Genomic DNA, 16,067 nt, shown 5'->3' with positions numbered 1-16,067 from the left:
TAATGCCTTAAAAAAAAAACAAAAAAACTCCACAAAGATTTGAAATACATAAAAACAACGTTTAAAATTTCACTGTAATTTTTTTATCCTTAGGCAAACTTGCTGGAACAGCTGCTGAAATTAAATTTGGATCTCCCTTCGCTTTGGGATCCATTCCAGTTTTTCTCTGGTTGAAATGTGTGCTCACGCTCACACTGTTATAGTACAGGAAATCTGAGTGAAAAGCAAATCTAATTTCCTTCTCTTACCTCTTTTGTAAGCATGATGTGGGGAACTGCAGCTTTATCATTGGCACAGAGGCCTCGCTTTATGTCTTTGGATGTCAAATATCCAAACCTTAAGCACCTACTGAAAGTCATACAATACATAATGCACCCTTAAATCTAAATGTTTTGATGTTGACATGCCTGTTTATTGCATATAGCCCTGGAGCCTTAAATTGGAGAGATTTTGCAAATTTATTATTTGTAAAATGAGTGTACATTTTCTGCAACAAGAATCACCTGCATCTGAGCCCGGCCTTGACTGGGGAGGTCGGGGTATAAATAAAAATTATTATTATTATTATTATTATTATTATTATTATTATTATTATTATTATTGATTTATACTGTTGGTATTAGGAATCACAGCATTTAGTCAAAGAGGAGGACAGAAAAGTGAGCCAACAGGTGAATCCTGACTGGCTTAATTGCTAATCAGATCCTGTTTCTGTTATTTTTTTTTTATTTTTGCTGCAGGCCTTCTTATATAGAAGAAAATGACCATAATAGGCATAGTCTATAACAAATAATACCATTACAATAATATTATTTTCATTGATTTATTAATCACCTTTTAAACCACTGCCTCAATATAATTAAAGACACAAAGACAACAGATACATTTAAAGCAAGACTAAAACCCTAATAAGAGGACGCTTGTGGCAAAGACCCATTTATACAGCTGGGGATGTGCTGCAAAAATTCTTCTGATGGTGGGCCTTGGTCTGATCCTGCAAGATGCTTGTGAACAGGGCCAGATTTAGGTTTGATGAGACCCTAAGAGCTACTGGAGATAATGGGGCCTTTTATATGTCCAGCTGTCCTTTGTCAACAACAAATTACTTTCAATGGGAAAGCGTGCCTTGGTTTTGGAACGCTTTGGTTTTGGGACAGACTTCTGGAACCATTAAGTTTGAGAACCAAGATACCCCTGTATATAGAAATGAGCAAACCAGTGATATTTTAGGGAGCAGGCTAGCATCATAGGAGCCTACATAACTTACATCATAGGAGCCTACACAACACAAAACACTGTTGCTGTATGTAGGTTTTATTTTATTTGTTTTTTATCTTAGATTTTGGAAATGTACATCCAGGTTTTTTTCTTTAATTTTTTTTTGGGGGGGCCCAAGAGAGTGGGGCCCGAAGCTATAGGTTGTTTAGCTTATACGTACATCCGGCACTGCTTGTGAAGTGGAGTTCTTTTGCAGCCTGAGATCCTTTCTCTTGAAGATGCTGGGGACTTATCCTGGAAAGTTCTGCATGAAAAGCATACGAGCTTTTGCCTTTTCCATTGCTTACTAAATGATTGTCATTTCTGCTAAATCAGAGGTGCCAGAACTGAACCTCGAATTTCTGCATGCAAAGTACATTTTCTGCCACTAAGCAAAAACCCCTTCCTCAAACCGCATCTCTAGTTTTGATTCAGAAAAGGGTGCTTTATAATGTAGGTAACACTTTGCTTCAAAGAGTTGCTCAGAGAGCAGATTTCCCTAGGGGCAGCCTTCTCCAGTGGGGCATCAGTGATGGTGGAAGCCTTGCAAGGCAGAACTTCCTCTACTGTGGAACGCGGACAGGGACGGGGGAGACCTCTTAGCAACACAAAAAGTGGCTCCCCTTATTTCCATGAGTGTACTGTACTCATGATCACAGAGCTCTTTGCTGGTGAGTCTTATTTGTTGGATCATAATAACCTATTGGTTCTCTCTTATGTTTCTGTGCAGATATTTATCTTTGAGAACAACATCTACTACTGTGCCCATGTGGGGAAGCAGGCCATCCGCGTGGTCTCCACTGGGAAAGACAAGGTTATTTTCAATGGACTCAGCGACTGGCTGTATGAAGGTAGGATGGGAAGTTTTAAAAGCACTGCCGGCCCTTGAGTGTTTGCAGTGGACCTGCTTGTTGACAGAGAGTGGGGGGTATTTAATGAATGATCCCAAGCAAAAGCTGTAGTTTTCTGTGAAAGGCAGAGTTTCATGGACAACCTTGATTTCTACTTAGGAGCTTCATGACACATCAATTTAGAAGTATCATTCCACTCTGGTCCCCCATTACAATTCCGAATATTCTGTGCCCCCCTTCTGTCTGATTAGCACTGGGTACGCATGGTGTCCTTCCTTAGAGTATTTGGATCTTGTCCATAAACCTCCAGTGGCAAAGGGTGCTGCTAAGTGACACTTTGATATCAAAAAGATTTTGACATTTATATTGCAAAAAGTGTGAAGAATCCAATAATAAACTGACCTTTTCCTGGTAAGCTTTTGGGTACTACAGCTGGCCAGTGTGACTGATGAGGTGCTGCAAGATGTTAGTTGTGAATGCAGTTTTGGCAGCCAATATTTAATAGCCAATTGCTTTTTTATTTAGATGCATGCCTCTCCCAGACACAACCCTTTCTCTCATGGGCTTTGAAGTAACACAGTGCTTCATTTGGAATGATGCAATCATTCCCCTCAAAGCCTGAAAAAATCTAGAGTAAGTGGATGAAAGGAGAAAAAGATGGGGGAAAGATGGCAAATACGAATATTATATTATATCCAATTTATATTATATCCTAAAGTGCTCATAGGGTTATTCCACTTTCTCCTCATGGCTTCACTGTTTGGTAGGTTAACCTGAGATATGATCATTGGCCCAGGATCCTGCAGTGAGCTTCACAAATAAGCAAGGATTCCTTTCTCCATGTTCCTGCCCACGGCAGCAGGCTAGCTTTACAAACCTGTCCCTACCGTTATCTGCATCAGAAAGTTTACTTGGTGGATAACTAAATGTCCTCTGAGACTGTATCCTGCCCCTGGAAAACTGCTGATTGAGAGAAATTATAGTGATAGCAAGCTTAGAGGGCAGAGGCTAAGAGGACAGTGTTGCTGACGCCTATTTTTATTCCATTACTGGAATGCTCAAAATGTTCTTTTAACTGTCATTGACTTTCAAGCCAGTCCTTTATGAGGAATTGGCATAGCGAAGCCACATTCATCTGCTGAGATAGCAAAATGGCACTGAGATCCAATGCAGTCTCCTTCCCTAACCCACTTGCCTTCAGATGTCATTGGACTACAACTCCCATCAGCCATGGGCAGCGATCACAGATTAATAGAGTTGTGGGCCAGTGATATCTGAAGAGCACTGGGTTGGGGAAGGTTAGAATGCAGCTTGCAGATCCTGAACTGAAGCGGGGATGTCACTAAAAGTTAGCTGTGGAAAAGGTCACCATCCCATTTTAATGCTGCTTAAATGAAAGTTGGAGAAACAGGTCCCTCTTCTTTTCAGATGTGATCCGTGTTTAATTAAAGCAAGGCATCACACAAGTCTTCAGGCTACCTCTCTTCTCTTTCTTTTGGAACACCTGTGACATTTAGAGTGAATGTGGACGTATGCTTTCATTAAATGATGACTGCAGCATCAGCAGAGGTCTTGCATTTGGGAAAAGGCCACTGCAGAGCAAGTGCTTCAGACACTGCTTTCAAATCTCCTTGAATCACCCAAACACAAGGTCATTTCACCCTTCCAGCTATATTACTCCCCCTCCATCCATCCAGCTTCAGGCCCACTTTGTATATCTAGGGGAATCGAGTCATAAAGGTTTTTCACCCTGGTCTGCCCTAGGGCTGAATCGACAGGCCGAGGGGGCTTTTTAGAAAACCTTTCCCCACACACACACACATACAAAAAGAAGCCACCTTTCAGCAGTCTTTCAAAGCATACAAAATTGTGAGAAAACATAGGGCCAAAAGGATAGGAAGACACAACTGTGTTGCCGAGGCAACTAGAAAATGATCCCTACCTTCTAGTGCTGTTCTGCATGGACCGTTCAGTCATTCCTCACATCTCCAAAAGTCACAGTTCATCACCTGGTTGCCCCCGGGGAAAGGTTTCTTGTCCTGTTGCACTATGCTTTTAGGAATAATGGGTTGTATTTAGCTGAGTCCTACTCGGAGTTGTTGTTTTTATCATCCATCTGCCTCAGGAGACAATGAAGGAGTGCATCTTTGGGGGTGAGGTCAAATTATTGGAAGGTTGCAGTGCCTGCTGTGGCTGTAGAGACTGATAATGGAGAGGCACCCAATGAAATTAATGATACTAAGCTAGTCATGTTCATTCATTTCAGTGGGTCTACCCTAAGTAGGGCTGGCACTGGATGTAACCCAGTGCAACTGCCTCACAGCCATGCCTCCCCATGCCTTCCTTGTCTCCACACACTGTGCTGGAAGGGTAGTTTCATTTATCCTCACAACACATTGTGGAAAGTCGCAGAACGTTTTAGAAATGCGGGAACATGTTCCCACCCTTTGGGGGCATCTGCTTCCAGGGCCCTCAGTGATGAAACTAGGTAACTAAACCTGATTGGCTAAATAGCATCACGACATCGTTATGCTCGCCCTCCATTGGCTGAGATCACAAAGTGAGAGCAGAGAACTTAGCAGCAGGGAAGCACCAAAGATGGGGAACAAAGTGGGTCGGTGTAGTCACTCAGAGCTCCCAGCCAGCTGGAGCTGGAAACAGGAGGTCCAGTTTGGAAGTTTGTATTTGTGGTTAAAATGGGGTGAGTGCAAATGAGCATTACCACTGAAGAGGTGCATGTCTTTATGTGTAGAATGGAAGCTGGAACATTGCATGTGGGGACCCCGTGATGCATGAAAGGAGATATTTATTCATGTGATGGGGAAATATGGCATCAAAGATCATACCCACAGCCTACATTTAATGCACTCTTATGTCAGTCATGGCTTTCCCTCCCCCTGCCCCCTGCCCAAAATCCTGGGAGCTGTAGTTTGGCATGTATGCTGGGAATTATAGCTCTGTGAGGGTTTCCCTAACAACTCTCAGCTCCCTTGATTACAGTTCCCAGGATTTTTGGGCAGAAGCCACAACTGCTAAAGTGCTTTAAGAGTTCTTTAAATGCGGGCAGCGGATGTGACCGTGTGCCACAAACCCTGCAGTGATTTGCCATTCCTCAGCTCCCCTGAAGCTAGCAGTCCTCTTATTGCCTTCCTTACTTTTGCCCTCTTGATCTGGCTGTCCCTGTGAATTTGCACTCTTGTGTTTTTACTCTTTTACCCTGCTATCGCTTTAGCAAGTGGCTGTGGCGAGGTGGGTTGCGAACATATGCTCAACCTTCTCCCCGTCTGTGCCAGCATTGCAGTGCCATATCATCAATGACTATCCTGAGATGAAGTAGACAGCAGCAACAGCACCCTCAGAGGCGCCCTTCCTGTCCCCCTTTGTGTTCTTGTTGTTCCTGGAGACAGTTTGCATCGCCTTACGCTAGCAGACCAAGTGCTTGCAACCAGCCAAACGTGGCTGTTTGCCATGGTTCATGATCCGCTTTATGCTTTTCTCCCACGGAGAATGCAAAGATTATTTTTCAAGCTTCCACCTTCAAAAGCAAAGTCAAGCTCCTTTTTTTGCAGGGGCAGGTGGTAAATATATGCTTGCAAGATCCCAGCTTTCTTTTCTGGGTAAGGTTGCTTTGCATATGCATATTAAAATTTGCAGATTATGGTCCCAGCATTACCACCTTGGTGACACAGCAAGGCACTGAACCAGATGGCAAACCCCAAATAGACGGAAGTTGGTTTTTCATCTTTCTTGGAGCACGAGTGCTTTTGTCACAGTAAAGAAAACACGTTCTGGTATTAATCAGACTATCTCCCTTCCACCCACCCACCTCCCATTTCTTTCGTAAATCCGGAAGCGGATTTAAGGAGTTTTTCTGTTTAAAATGCAGGAGTTCGTTGGTATTCAGACTAATCTTTTTTTGCTTTTGTAAATCCGCCATTGGGTAAACTTTCTTCAAGGTATTATGCTGAACTGTTGACTCCTGATGGTATGGAGGAACAAAAATATATTCAAATCAATCAGCACTGATGTAGTAGCATAATCTACTTAGTGAATTTAGCTGGAAGGTTTGCAAGCTGAGACATAACATGAAAGGATAGATTAAGCATGGTTTTTGAAGCTAAAATAAACATTAGTATTGCATCTGTACAGTCTGATCTAACTTCTGTTTTCACAGCAGCATCCTTTGAGTTTTTAGCACAAAAACCAAAGCATCTTCCAAAGAGGGGAGAGCAAAGGTCAATAACCACCTGTGGAGTCAGCTCCAGATGTTTGTTTGTTTGCAATGCACTGGAGAAATCATTTAAATTAGAAGCACAACCTGGTTGGCAGATACTTCAGGCCTCCAGCTTGGTATTGGTGCAAGGGAGAGAGACAAAAGTTTGTTGACCTTCAAGAGAGGTTTTGTGGTAGTAATGCAGACTGCAGGGTGTGCAAAGGGTTTTTGCATGTCACCCCAATCTCCGATCCGTGTGAGATTCAAGGGGTTCCAGAGCCATGTAAATTTTATGCAAATCTGTATCCTCTTTCATCCTTTATTTCTTTTCTTGGTGATTGCATTCCCCTCCTTTTTTGCCAGTGTGTAAGTGCCCAGGGGGGAATACCAAGTACAGCTGCAGGATAGTGAGAGCTGGGGGAGATCATGGCTGCAATATGGGAAGTTACCCCCCTTTAAAAAAAAAAACTCTGTTCAAGAATAAAAAGCACAGAAAACTCATCCTGCACTGAATTTAGCAGTACAACCCAGGCCCACTCAGATGCAAAGGGAGCAGAGGTTGGTGTCTAATGATCAACCACCCAGGCAGTCTTTGTGCAATGTTCCTTGCGCATCCTTATTTTTTAAAGATTGTGGGTACCGTTAGTTTGTAGTTGCAAAACAAGCAATTTTGCCCAGAACAACAATTGAGGAAATATACAATTATCTGTACTACTTGCAACCCCATTTATTAAGCAAAATGCAACTTTATGAGCCTCATTCAGATTAAAGCAAGTCCCAAAATATCCACAACCTAAGTGTGGTTACAGATTTTGTACCTGGCCTAAAAAATCCTGTTGTTAGCACTAATTTTACCTTAACCTTCCATCTCCCAATAGCCACTCATACCTAGCTGTTGGCAAGATGTGCCTTTCGTAGAGATGCCAATTCTTTGATTGGGGATGTAAGAAAGCAGCAATTTCCGTTCCAGCATGTGTCCATCACAGTCATGCTGTTTCCATTCTGCTGGAGTTCAGTTTCTACCAAATGCTATGTTATCCATCAAACTGTCTGCTGTTTAAAGTAACTATTTAAGTAATGTATGTAACTTTCATTCATTTCAATGCAAAGGAAAAAAATGTCCAAAAAGCCATTAATTGCATTCACTGGATGACCTAAAAAGAACAAGAATGTGAATGACTGAGATGTTTTATATGTTGAGGCCTGCACCTTTAGCTTGCTTCTGTTAACAATGTTTAATATTAGAAGTCTTTAACATAAGGGTCCCAACAGCTAAAAACTCTTTACTTCAGAAAACTAAGAAGCCCTCCAGATAAATCAAGGTAGGAACTTGCTTATGGAAACCTGCAAAAGAGCCAAAACACAAAGAGATGAATTTTCGTTATTCTCTTTGTAACCTGTTGCTCGGTTAAAAATAATAGAGCTAGTTCCAGAGACCTTGTGACTTACTTAGGATCTGGCACTGAAATGCAAATATCATAAAATCAGTAGCAGCATCAGTTATAGCTTGGCTGGATGAAAATACAGGCTGAAATGCTGAAATGATGCCCCACAGATATCTCCTTCCATGGTGTTTATGCAAAAAGGCAGCACAGAATGCACCACTGCTTGAGGCTGCGTAAGCACCAGAGTATCATTTAAATATCTTACGCAAAACAGGTGTTTGTACCAACAGTGTGCAATCAGTTCTTTGTCCTTTGCTGCCCTTAGCACCAGGTTGTGTCTCAAGCATCATTACTGTGTCATTTTTGCTCTTAGGGTATGGAACCAGAGGGTAGGAACAAAGAGAGATTACCGTAGCAAAGCAATGGCTTTTCCGTAACCTCTTAATCCTTATCTGTTTCTGCGCCTCACATTATCATTATTTGATATTGCAACTTCGCAGTGACATCTGGTGGAAGAGGCCAGAATCTCACTGTTCTGGTTGTTGAATGTGTCAGAACTGTGCAGTATTATGGCCACATAAGGCCGGCCCTGTCCCTGAATTGTTAGAAAATAGCGCAATAAGGAAATTCGTAATTGGGGTGACAAGATGCAAAGGGCAACAGTGTTCCTAACCACCCATGCATGGCTGGGGGACATTTGACCCTCCAAATGTCCTTTGATTCCAGCTCCCATCAGCTCCAGCCAGCCAATGGTGAGGGATTCTGGGAGTTGTAGTCCAGCAATGTCAGCACACAGAATTCAAGCACCTAATGGTTTTCTCACCTCTGCAAAACAAGCTTGCACCTTCTGAAGTTTGCATTTCTACACATCTGTTCTTAAAGATTCAGGAGGCTTGTCCCACATTTCATGTGGTCTCCATGCTAATAATCAAGCCCGCTTAGTGTGAAATATTAAAGTGAATATTTAGAATTTCCCACTGCTCTGTTAGTTGCCTGATCCTTTGCTGTGTTTGTCAAGTCAAATAGCTTTAGTTTCAAGCAGCATCTTTTATGTATTTTAGTAAAGGAAACAGATTCGATGCTTTTTCTTTTTTTACTATCTATATTTAGTGTACTGTCATATGAAGTATTCATACAGCAGCCTGGGAAAAAGATCTAAGTGTGCAATTTTAAATTTGGGGACAGCCAAGACTTTTGATGATCTTGCTTCCTGTGTCTTTGGGGATTAATGCACATCCCACTGAAGTAAAGAGCTAAGCTTCCTTTGATTTCAGTCATTCCAAATGCCAGCTTCCATTGTAAATTTTAAAATGCTAGGTAGGTGTGTGTGTGCGCACACACACACATCAAAGAGCTCCACATCTGATTGAGACTTGATCAACACAAACAGCGTATATGATGGCAAAACTGTTTTCTGGTGGGTACCACTTCAGCTGCAGACCTTTAAGGTGGGGTTCAAATGCACCTCTGAGAAGCACTTACAGCATGCATAGGAACTGAGCTTTACAGAGGGAAGGCTGTGGTTGACCCCTTCTCCCTGACATCTGGATATTGGTGTGCAGGTGCGAGCTTATATATGGAAAAGCATTCTGTGATATGATTGCCCATTGACAGTCTGAAGTGGTTTAGTCCAAGAAGAATTTTGTCGCCCCCAAAAGCTGAGCGCATCTTCAGATGCCCAGTTCATGCCCCACTCCTTTCTGTGCCACATGCTCTAAAGGAAGTGGTTAAATTCTTGACTAAGCCAGCTCCAGCGCTACCATTTTTAAATCTGATGAAACCTAATGCCCTGTAATCTGTACTTATTTATTTACTTTTATATCACGACCTTCCACGGAGCTAAGAGTATGACAAAAATCAAATCAAACTACCGTATTGGCCTGAATATAAGCTGCATCCAAATATAAGCCACACCTTTGAAATTCAAGGGGGGGGGGAGACAATACCTGAATATAAGCCACTCCATTAAAATTCTGCAGGCACTCACACCTGTTCCGTTTTACCATATGTCTGTTTCAGCAGCGATATTGTAAAAGCCAATTTTTGTAAGGTCGCGAATTTAAGCCGCACTTTAACTTTTCACGGTCGGAATTTGGGGAAAAAATGAGGCTTATATTCAGGCCAATACGGTAAATTAAAATTGCTCTTCTGCTGCCTTCATCTTCATAACAACCCTGTGATTCCTACTATTGAGCCTTTAAGAGGAGATTGTTGGGTTGGGTCTCTTCCAACTCTACAGTCCTATGATTCTAGGTAGATGTAGGTGAGAGATGGCAACTGACCCGAATGGGATTCAAACTCAGCCATTCCCAGGCCAAACCTCTAATCAATACAGCATATACTGTGTACTGTGGACTGCAGTCACGTCCCAGAAGCCAAATTTGGCCACCAGACTCATTGAGTGCATTTCCCAGTGCTGCCCTTGGCATCTCAGCACAGAACTAAAAGCAAGATGCCCGTAGAGAAACAGATCACTCTGCTCCCTAGCGCCTGCTTAGCATAATCCAAGAAATGTTAGACGTTTACATCCCATCGATATCAATGGGACTCAGGTGCAGAGTCAGGCCGTGTCACTAATGAAGAAGTCAGCCCTGTCAGTCTGCATTTGCAAAGGTTCAGCCCACCATCTTCAGTGCTCATTCTTTTCATGAGTAAGAGTCATGATGGCAGGTCAGGAGGAACAAACAGACGCTTTTCCATTATTCCCCATGGTGGTAAGCATGCATCATTTGCTTGGAGAATTTTAAGTAATATTGCAGCTACAATCTGTCCCTGCTGGGTTTTTAAGCACCATTCAGCTGCATGAAAAACAGTAGTCATTGAACACACAGACTTCATTAAGTTTATAGCAGCTGATGTTTCATATTACTGAAAGCCAGAACAGTCTCCTCTTAAAGGCTCAATAGTCCTTCACTTGTCATTTGAAATATTGGGGGCTTTGCTCATTAGAAAATGCTGGCAAATCTATGGCGATTAGCAATAATGAGAACAAGAGGCTTAAGAGCACATTTGAGAACATATGAGCTTGTCTACATGCATAAGTTGAGGCAAGCAGGTGGCCTTGCTACATTACCAAAATGAGAGGTGCAGAGCGCAAATCGTGCCGTCTGTCCGACTTCCCTATATCTGAATAGGTGCTGTTCAGTGATGAGAGCAAAAACATTTTGTGCACACTCAAAGGCACTCTTTTTATTATGACTACTACTAATAATAATAATGTTCCTGTCATTGCAGTTTGACTTCACTTGCACAAGACGTAATCTGTGTGCTCTGCATTAATCAATCTGAAACAGGTACCGACATCCAGATTCAATATTCACAATCACTAATGCAATTAAGTGGTTCCTCGGCCCATAAGCATGCACTGAAAAAGTGGACGCAAATTCACCCTTTTCCTGCCTTCGCTAAGAGTATGACCGAGTGATTGAAAAGCATTAAAGGGTAACTAATCTGCATTAAGTGATTTTGAGTATGCACCATTAGATACAACCGTGGAACTGTTTATTCCCTGTTGTGCTATTTTGGAACAAATGGTATATGCAGGTTGGAAACCAGTGTTCAATATGCCTTCCAGCAAATGAATGGAGATGCCCTGGATTCTCATACCCTATTTTTTGCAGAGCAAATTTTCTTCTGGAGTAGCAGTGACAGAGCTCCCCTCTCCATCACCATGGTTTCATGGGCTATATTCTGAAGGCTTTATCGTTCTTGAGCACATATTTCTGAATGTTACATGCCACCTTGTGGTAAGACTTGAGCTTTTTCCACCCACCCCATCAAAATAACTTCAATGATACCATATTTAGAAGCCTGTAAGAAAGCGGGGGAGGGCATATAATGAGCAAAACCAATCAGCAATCTAGTCTTAACTCATTTTACAAGCTCCAGATGCTGCCTTTAGGTTTCAAAGCAAAATATTTTTGTTTGTTTCTTTAGAAAGAAAGTTAGGGTTTGCTTTCTCCTTGAGACAAATCTCCCTCTTGGGTTTTCTGTGTTCTGTAGCGTGTTGACACAATGAGTGGTGTATATTAGGGTTGCCATATTTCAAGGAGTAAAAACCAGGACACTCCAAAGTTGTTGAGCTTCCTTTTACAAAAACACCCCCCAAAAAGGAAATTTTTGATTGACTTGCCTAAGATCCAACACAAAGTGCCGCCTTTCAGAAATCCCCCCCCCATGCCCGGATGGCAGTTCCACTTTTGAAATCCCAGTAATGTCTGGGGAAATCCGGACCTATGGCAGCCCTATGTATATATGTTGGTGGGTTTCCTTCCTCTATCCCCAAATCATTGTAGACTTTTGCATGACTTCAGCTGAATGAAATTAATAAAAAGAAAAAATAGAATGTGGGCATTTTACCTTTTGATAGGATGATCAAAATGAACAGATATATGAGAGCATCCTTTGCCATCATCCTGCACACTAGTAAAAATACGTCTTCTCCAGAAGCTTGCATGTTTGCACATTCATGCTAAGCAATGGTTTGGCAAAGTGCTGTATGTGAATTGAGCCGGTGCATAATTACAGTGGAAATTACTCCCGCAAGATACAGTGAGGATTGCCGACTTGGATGGCCTTAAATGAGAACTGGAGAAATTAGTGAAGGATCAAGCTATCATTGGGTACTAGCCATGATGGCTATGATCTGTATCAGGCATAGACAAACTTGGCCCTCCAGATGTTTTTGGGACTACAACTCCCATCACCCCTAGCTAACAGGACCAGTGGTCAGGGGTGATGGGAGATGTAGTCCCAAAACATCAGGAGGGCCGAGTTTGCCTATGCTTGATGTGTATCCTCCACTGTCACAGGCAATATGCCTCTGTATATCAGTTGCTGGAAACCAGAAGTTGGGAGAGTGCTGTTGCACTCAGGTCCGGCTTGCAGGCTTCTCATACACATCTCCTTGGCCACTGTGACATCAGTCCCTCTCCAAGTGTCTATGGCACTTACATTTTAGCTTATGGTGCCTTGGCCTCTCTCAATTGCTATTATGTGCTCCCACACTTAAACTGCCTAATTCTCTGCCTCCCCCAGCTAATTTTTCACCAGTTTTTTCATCTCCTGGGTGAGAGGACATTGTTCTGAACGGAAGCCTCTTCAGCTCCTGTTGGCTTTTCCCAACATTCAATTTAAAAGTTGCTCTGCCACCTTGTTTATTTATATATTTATAAAATTTTAACAGTCTGGATCCATCCCCATCCAAGTGGAGCCCAGCTCTCTATGTTCCTAATGATTGGATAACCCACTATGAGGATCCCTCAACTCCGTGTTGAAGAATCATCAGCATGAGAGGATAACTGCTCATCCACCAAGGAATGGCTCCTTTCTAAGGGATCGTTTCCCTTTTCCTCAGTGTGAAACCTTCCTAGGAGCTATTATCCTAGGAGCAGCACATTGCTGAAGTCCTCATCCACTAATCTCTCTGCCTCTTAGCTTCTCTAGTTAGCCACCATGGCCTCAGAGGAACAAACCCATTGAAGTTAAGAGTTCATTTCACCAAAGACACACCCACAATTTCTTTCCAGCAAGCCAAATACAAACGTACCACTAAGCCAAACCGTATCTTAGTCATGTGTGTGACATACAGTTCCATAAACTAGAAAGCCCCCACACTCCTGCTGGCTTTGTATCTGTATAACTATTTTTGTAGTATATTCAGTTGGGGGCTTAAAATTTGTTTAGGTGAAAGAGACGTGGGACACAGTTGTGTGGCCTCCTTGCCCTACCGCAAACCAGTCCAGGAGAGAAGGAACACCTGAACTTAGTGCAGGGAATTTATTTCCGCATTGGGTTCGCTGCTCAGATTATGAGAGTCTAAACATGCCCATACATTCAACACTCATGTATTTGATTGTCTATAACAGATACGCAGTGGCCTTCTCCCACTATTAAGGAAGGTGGAGATCCCACACAATTCTGCTGGTAATTTGAGCAATTCGTGTCAGTAAATGATCAACCACAATATATACAACTCTTATTTCCTACTTTAATCCAGATCATTCTAAAAATCATAGCACCATCTTGTGGTAAGATAATTTCCACACCGTGCTTTTCTTTGAAAACGTTCCAGCTGAGAATAATATTCTCTAATTATGTGAGAACAGTGTAAATCCAAATAACATGGCTCTAATTAAAAATGATTGTTACTGCAAGTCAAGTTCCAGGGCTTGCTTCTGATCTGTGTTTGGGGCAACCCTGTTTGCAGGAAATGGCTGGGGGATAGGGAAATCTAATTTTAATTTCAAACCATTTCTTCTCTTGAATTGAACAATTCATTGGAGAGAAGCAAGGTGAGCAAGAAACGCGTGCATTTATTTTTGTTTTTATGGGGGAGGTTATTTCCTTAACCTATTTTTACTTCTTTATTTATAGGATGCCTCTTTAGGATTACTCCTTTCAAAGCAACTCACCACATGCTGAAATACAAAAAAAAAAAAGATACTTAAAATTATGGTGTAAAAAGCACATCAAAAAGTGTAAGGACGGCCACAGCTAAAAATAGTATCAACAGTTCTATTCAGTTTTATTTCATTCAAAAGCTGAGCAGAATAAGGAAAAAACAACCACCATAGAGTTCTCCTAATCACCCAAAGCATTTTATATTCTTTCTTGAATGGAAAGCTCTATCTCCTGCTATTTTTGTTGTGATTAACTTTCACTGTTTTGAAAAATAATTTATTGTGGCTATGGCATGGTTTTGGTTGTTGTTGTTGATGTATTTGTGGCCTAGTCTTAAAGCATGGCACCCACTGAAACCCCCTCTTCTATACAATTATTAAAAGTGCAGGAGCCCCACCCATGTTTTCACTGCCCCCCCCCCCGTCTGGACCACATCACTTCAGGTTGCAGGCAATTGTTTTGATTGTCTGCTCCCCTCTCTCAAAAATAAAATGAAATAAAATCCTACACATAGAAAACAAGATGTCGAGCAGAAGGTTCCCTGCTTCTCCTGGCCTTCTTCCTGACATGCTGGTTTTCCCTGTGCAGGGATCTTTTCAGTGCACATAGCATCAGAGCATTCCATCATGTGACAGGTCTCTATCTCCAGGCCTGTGGCACAACTGAGATGTAAGTTCACTGCCTCTGATCTTCTCAACTTAGCTGATGGAAAGCTTGCCTGTGCCCTGTCGTCTGCCTGTTATACTGGTAGTCTAGCACTTCTCACATCACTAATTGGCTATCCTAGGGACTGTTCAATATGCTAGAATTTGGATAAAGAGCCCAAAACATTTTCAGCCCAACTTATCTAATAATAATACCTAGCATTTGCATAGTGCTTTCAATAGTTCAAAGGGCTTCATGCACATTATTATTTGTTGTCCTTGCAGCAACACAACTGAACCTGACTGGGTAGTCTGTCTCAGTATGACAGCTTCATATGAAATGGTTCTCTCTCTTTTAACCTGATATATCATATCATCATATATCATATCGTATCGTATCATATCATATAATATCATATCATATCATATCATATCATATCATATCATATCATATCATTCCACCATTATTGTCAGTCAGTATTTTCCCCCCACATTGCAAATGGTGTTGGGAAGGCTGAGGCAAAGAGAGAATGGCTTACTTACAGCCACTAGTCCATTCATGGCAGAGGCAAGACACAAAGCAGGGACTCCCTGGTTTGTTCAAGGTCAAGGTGGCGTACGTGGTTCTGCTTCTATGTTTTAGCCTCACAACAACCCTGTGAAGTAGGTTAGTCTGAAAATCTGTGGCTGGCCCAAGGCCACCCAGCAAGCATCATGGCTGAGCGAGGATTTGAACCCTGGTCTCCCATGTCCTAGCCCAACACTCTAACCACCACACCATATTGTAGCCCTGTTTCCTACCCACTGTGCTATGCCAACTCTGGGCTTTCCAGCGGACTGCCATTTTTCCTGAGTGCCATCCCCTCTGTGCAATCACAACATCTCAGATCGATGGAGAAATGCTGTTGATTATTCCATCCATGAACATACAGATTACTCCTTCGCTTGGGGACATACCAAACTAAAGCAGCTTTCAGAAGCAGCCTTAGATCTTTTTACTTTGGCACTCTTTTGAGGGTTGGAATGAAGCTGTTAGGAGTTTATCCGTTCTCTTTTTTTTTGCAATTTCTGTTTTATACATGAGCTTTGTTTTTTAATTAGGATGGGAAAGATATTGAAAGGCGGGGAAGTCAAAAGGTGCACAGCGTACTTTGATTTGGCTACTATTAGTCCTGCTGCAATAGTCACACCCACACCTTAATAGCTTTAATTGTCCTGGTTTGCCCCCAAGAATCCTGGGAACCCTACATAGTTTGTTAAGGGTGCTGAGAGTTGTTGGGGGACCCCTACTCCTCTCACAGAGCTACAATTCCCA

General features: G+C 42.2%; 1 protein-coding gene across 6 annotated transcripts in view; it reads left to right on the top strand.

The window, feature by feature from the left end:
• Positions 1–16,067, top strand: part of DPP6 (dipeptidyl peptidase like 6) — a 527,660-nt gene that overhangs the window by 457,047 nt on the left and 54,546 nt on the right. For all 6 annotated transcript variants that reach the window (XM_081163567.1, XM_081163565.1, XM_081163563.1 and 3 more), the window contains exon 8: positions 1,988–2,108. In XM_081163567.1, coding sequence (XP_081019693.1) covers positions 1,988–2,108 — 121 coding nt within the window. The remainder of the gene's footprint in view (positions 1–1,987; positions 2,109–16,067) is intronic.

This window comes from Podarcis bocagei (genome assembly GCF_964188305.1).
Source record: "Podarcis bocagei genome assembly, chromosome: 12".
In the NCBI taxonomy this organism is placed as follows: domain Eukaryota; kingdom Metazoa; phylum Chordata; class Lepidosauria; order Squamata; family Lacertidae; genus Podarcis; species Podarcis bocagei.
Note: the sequence above shows the minus strand (reverse complement) of the source record. Positions and strands in the feature narration are given on the sequence as shown.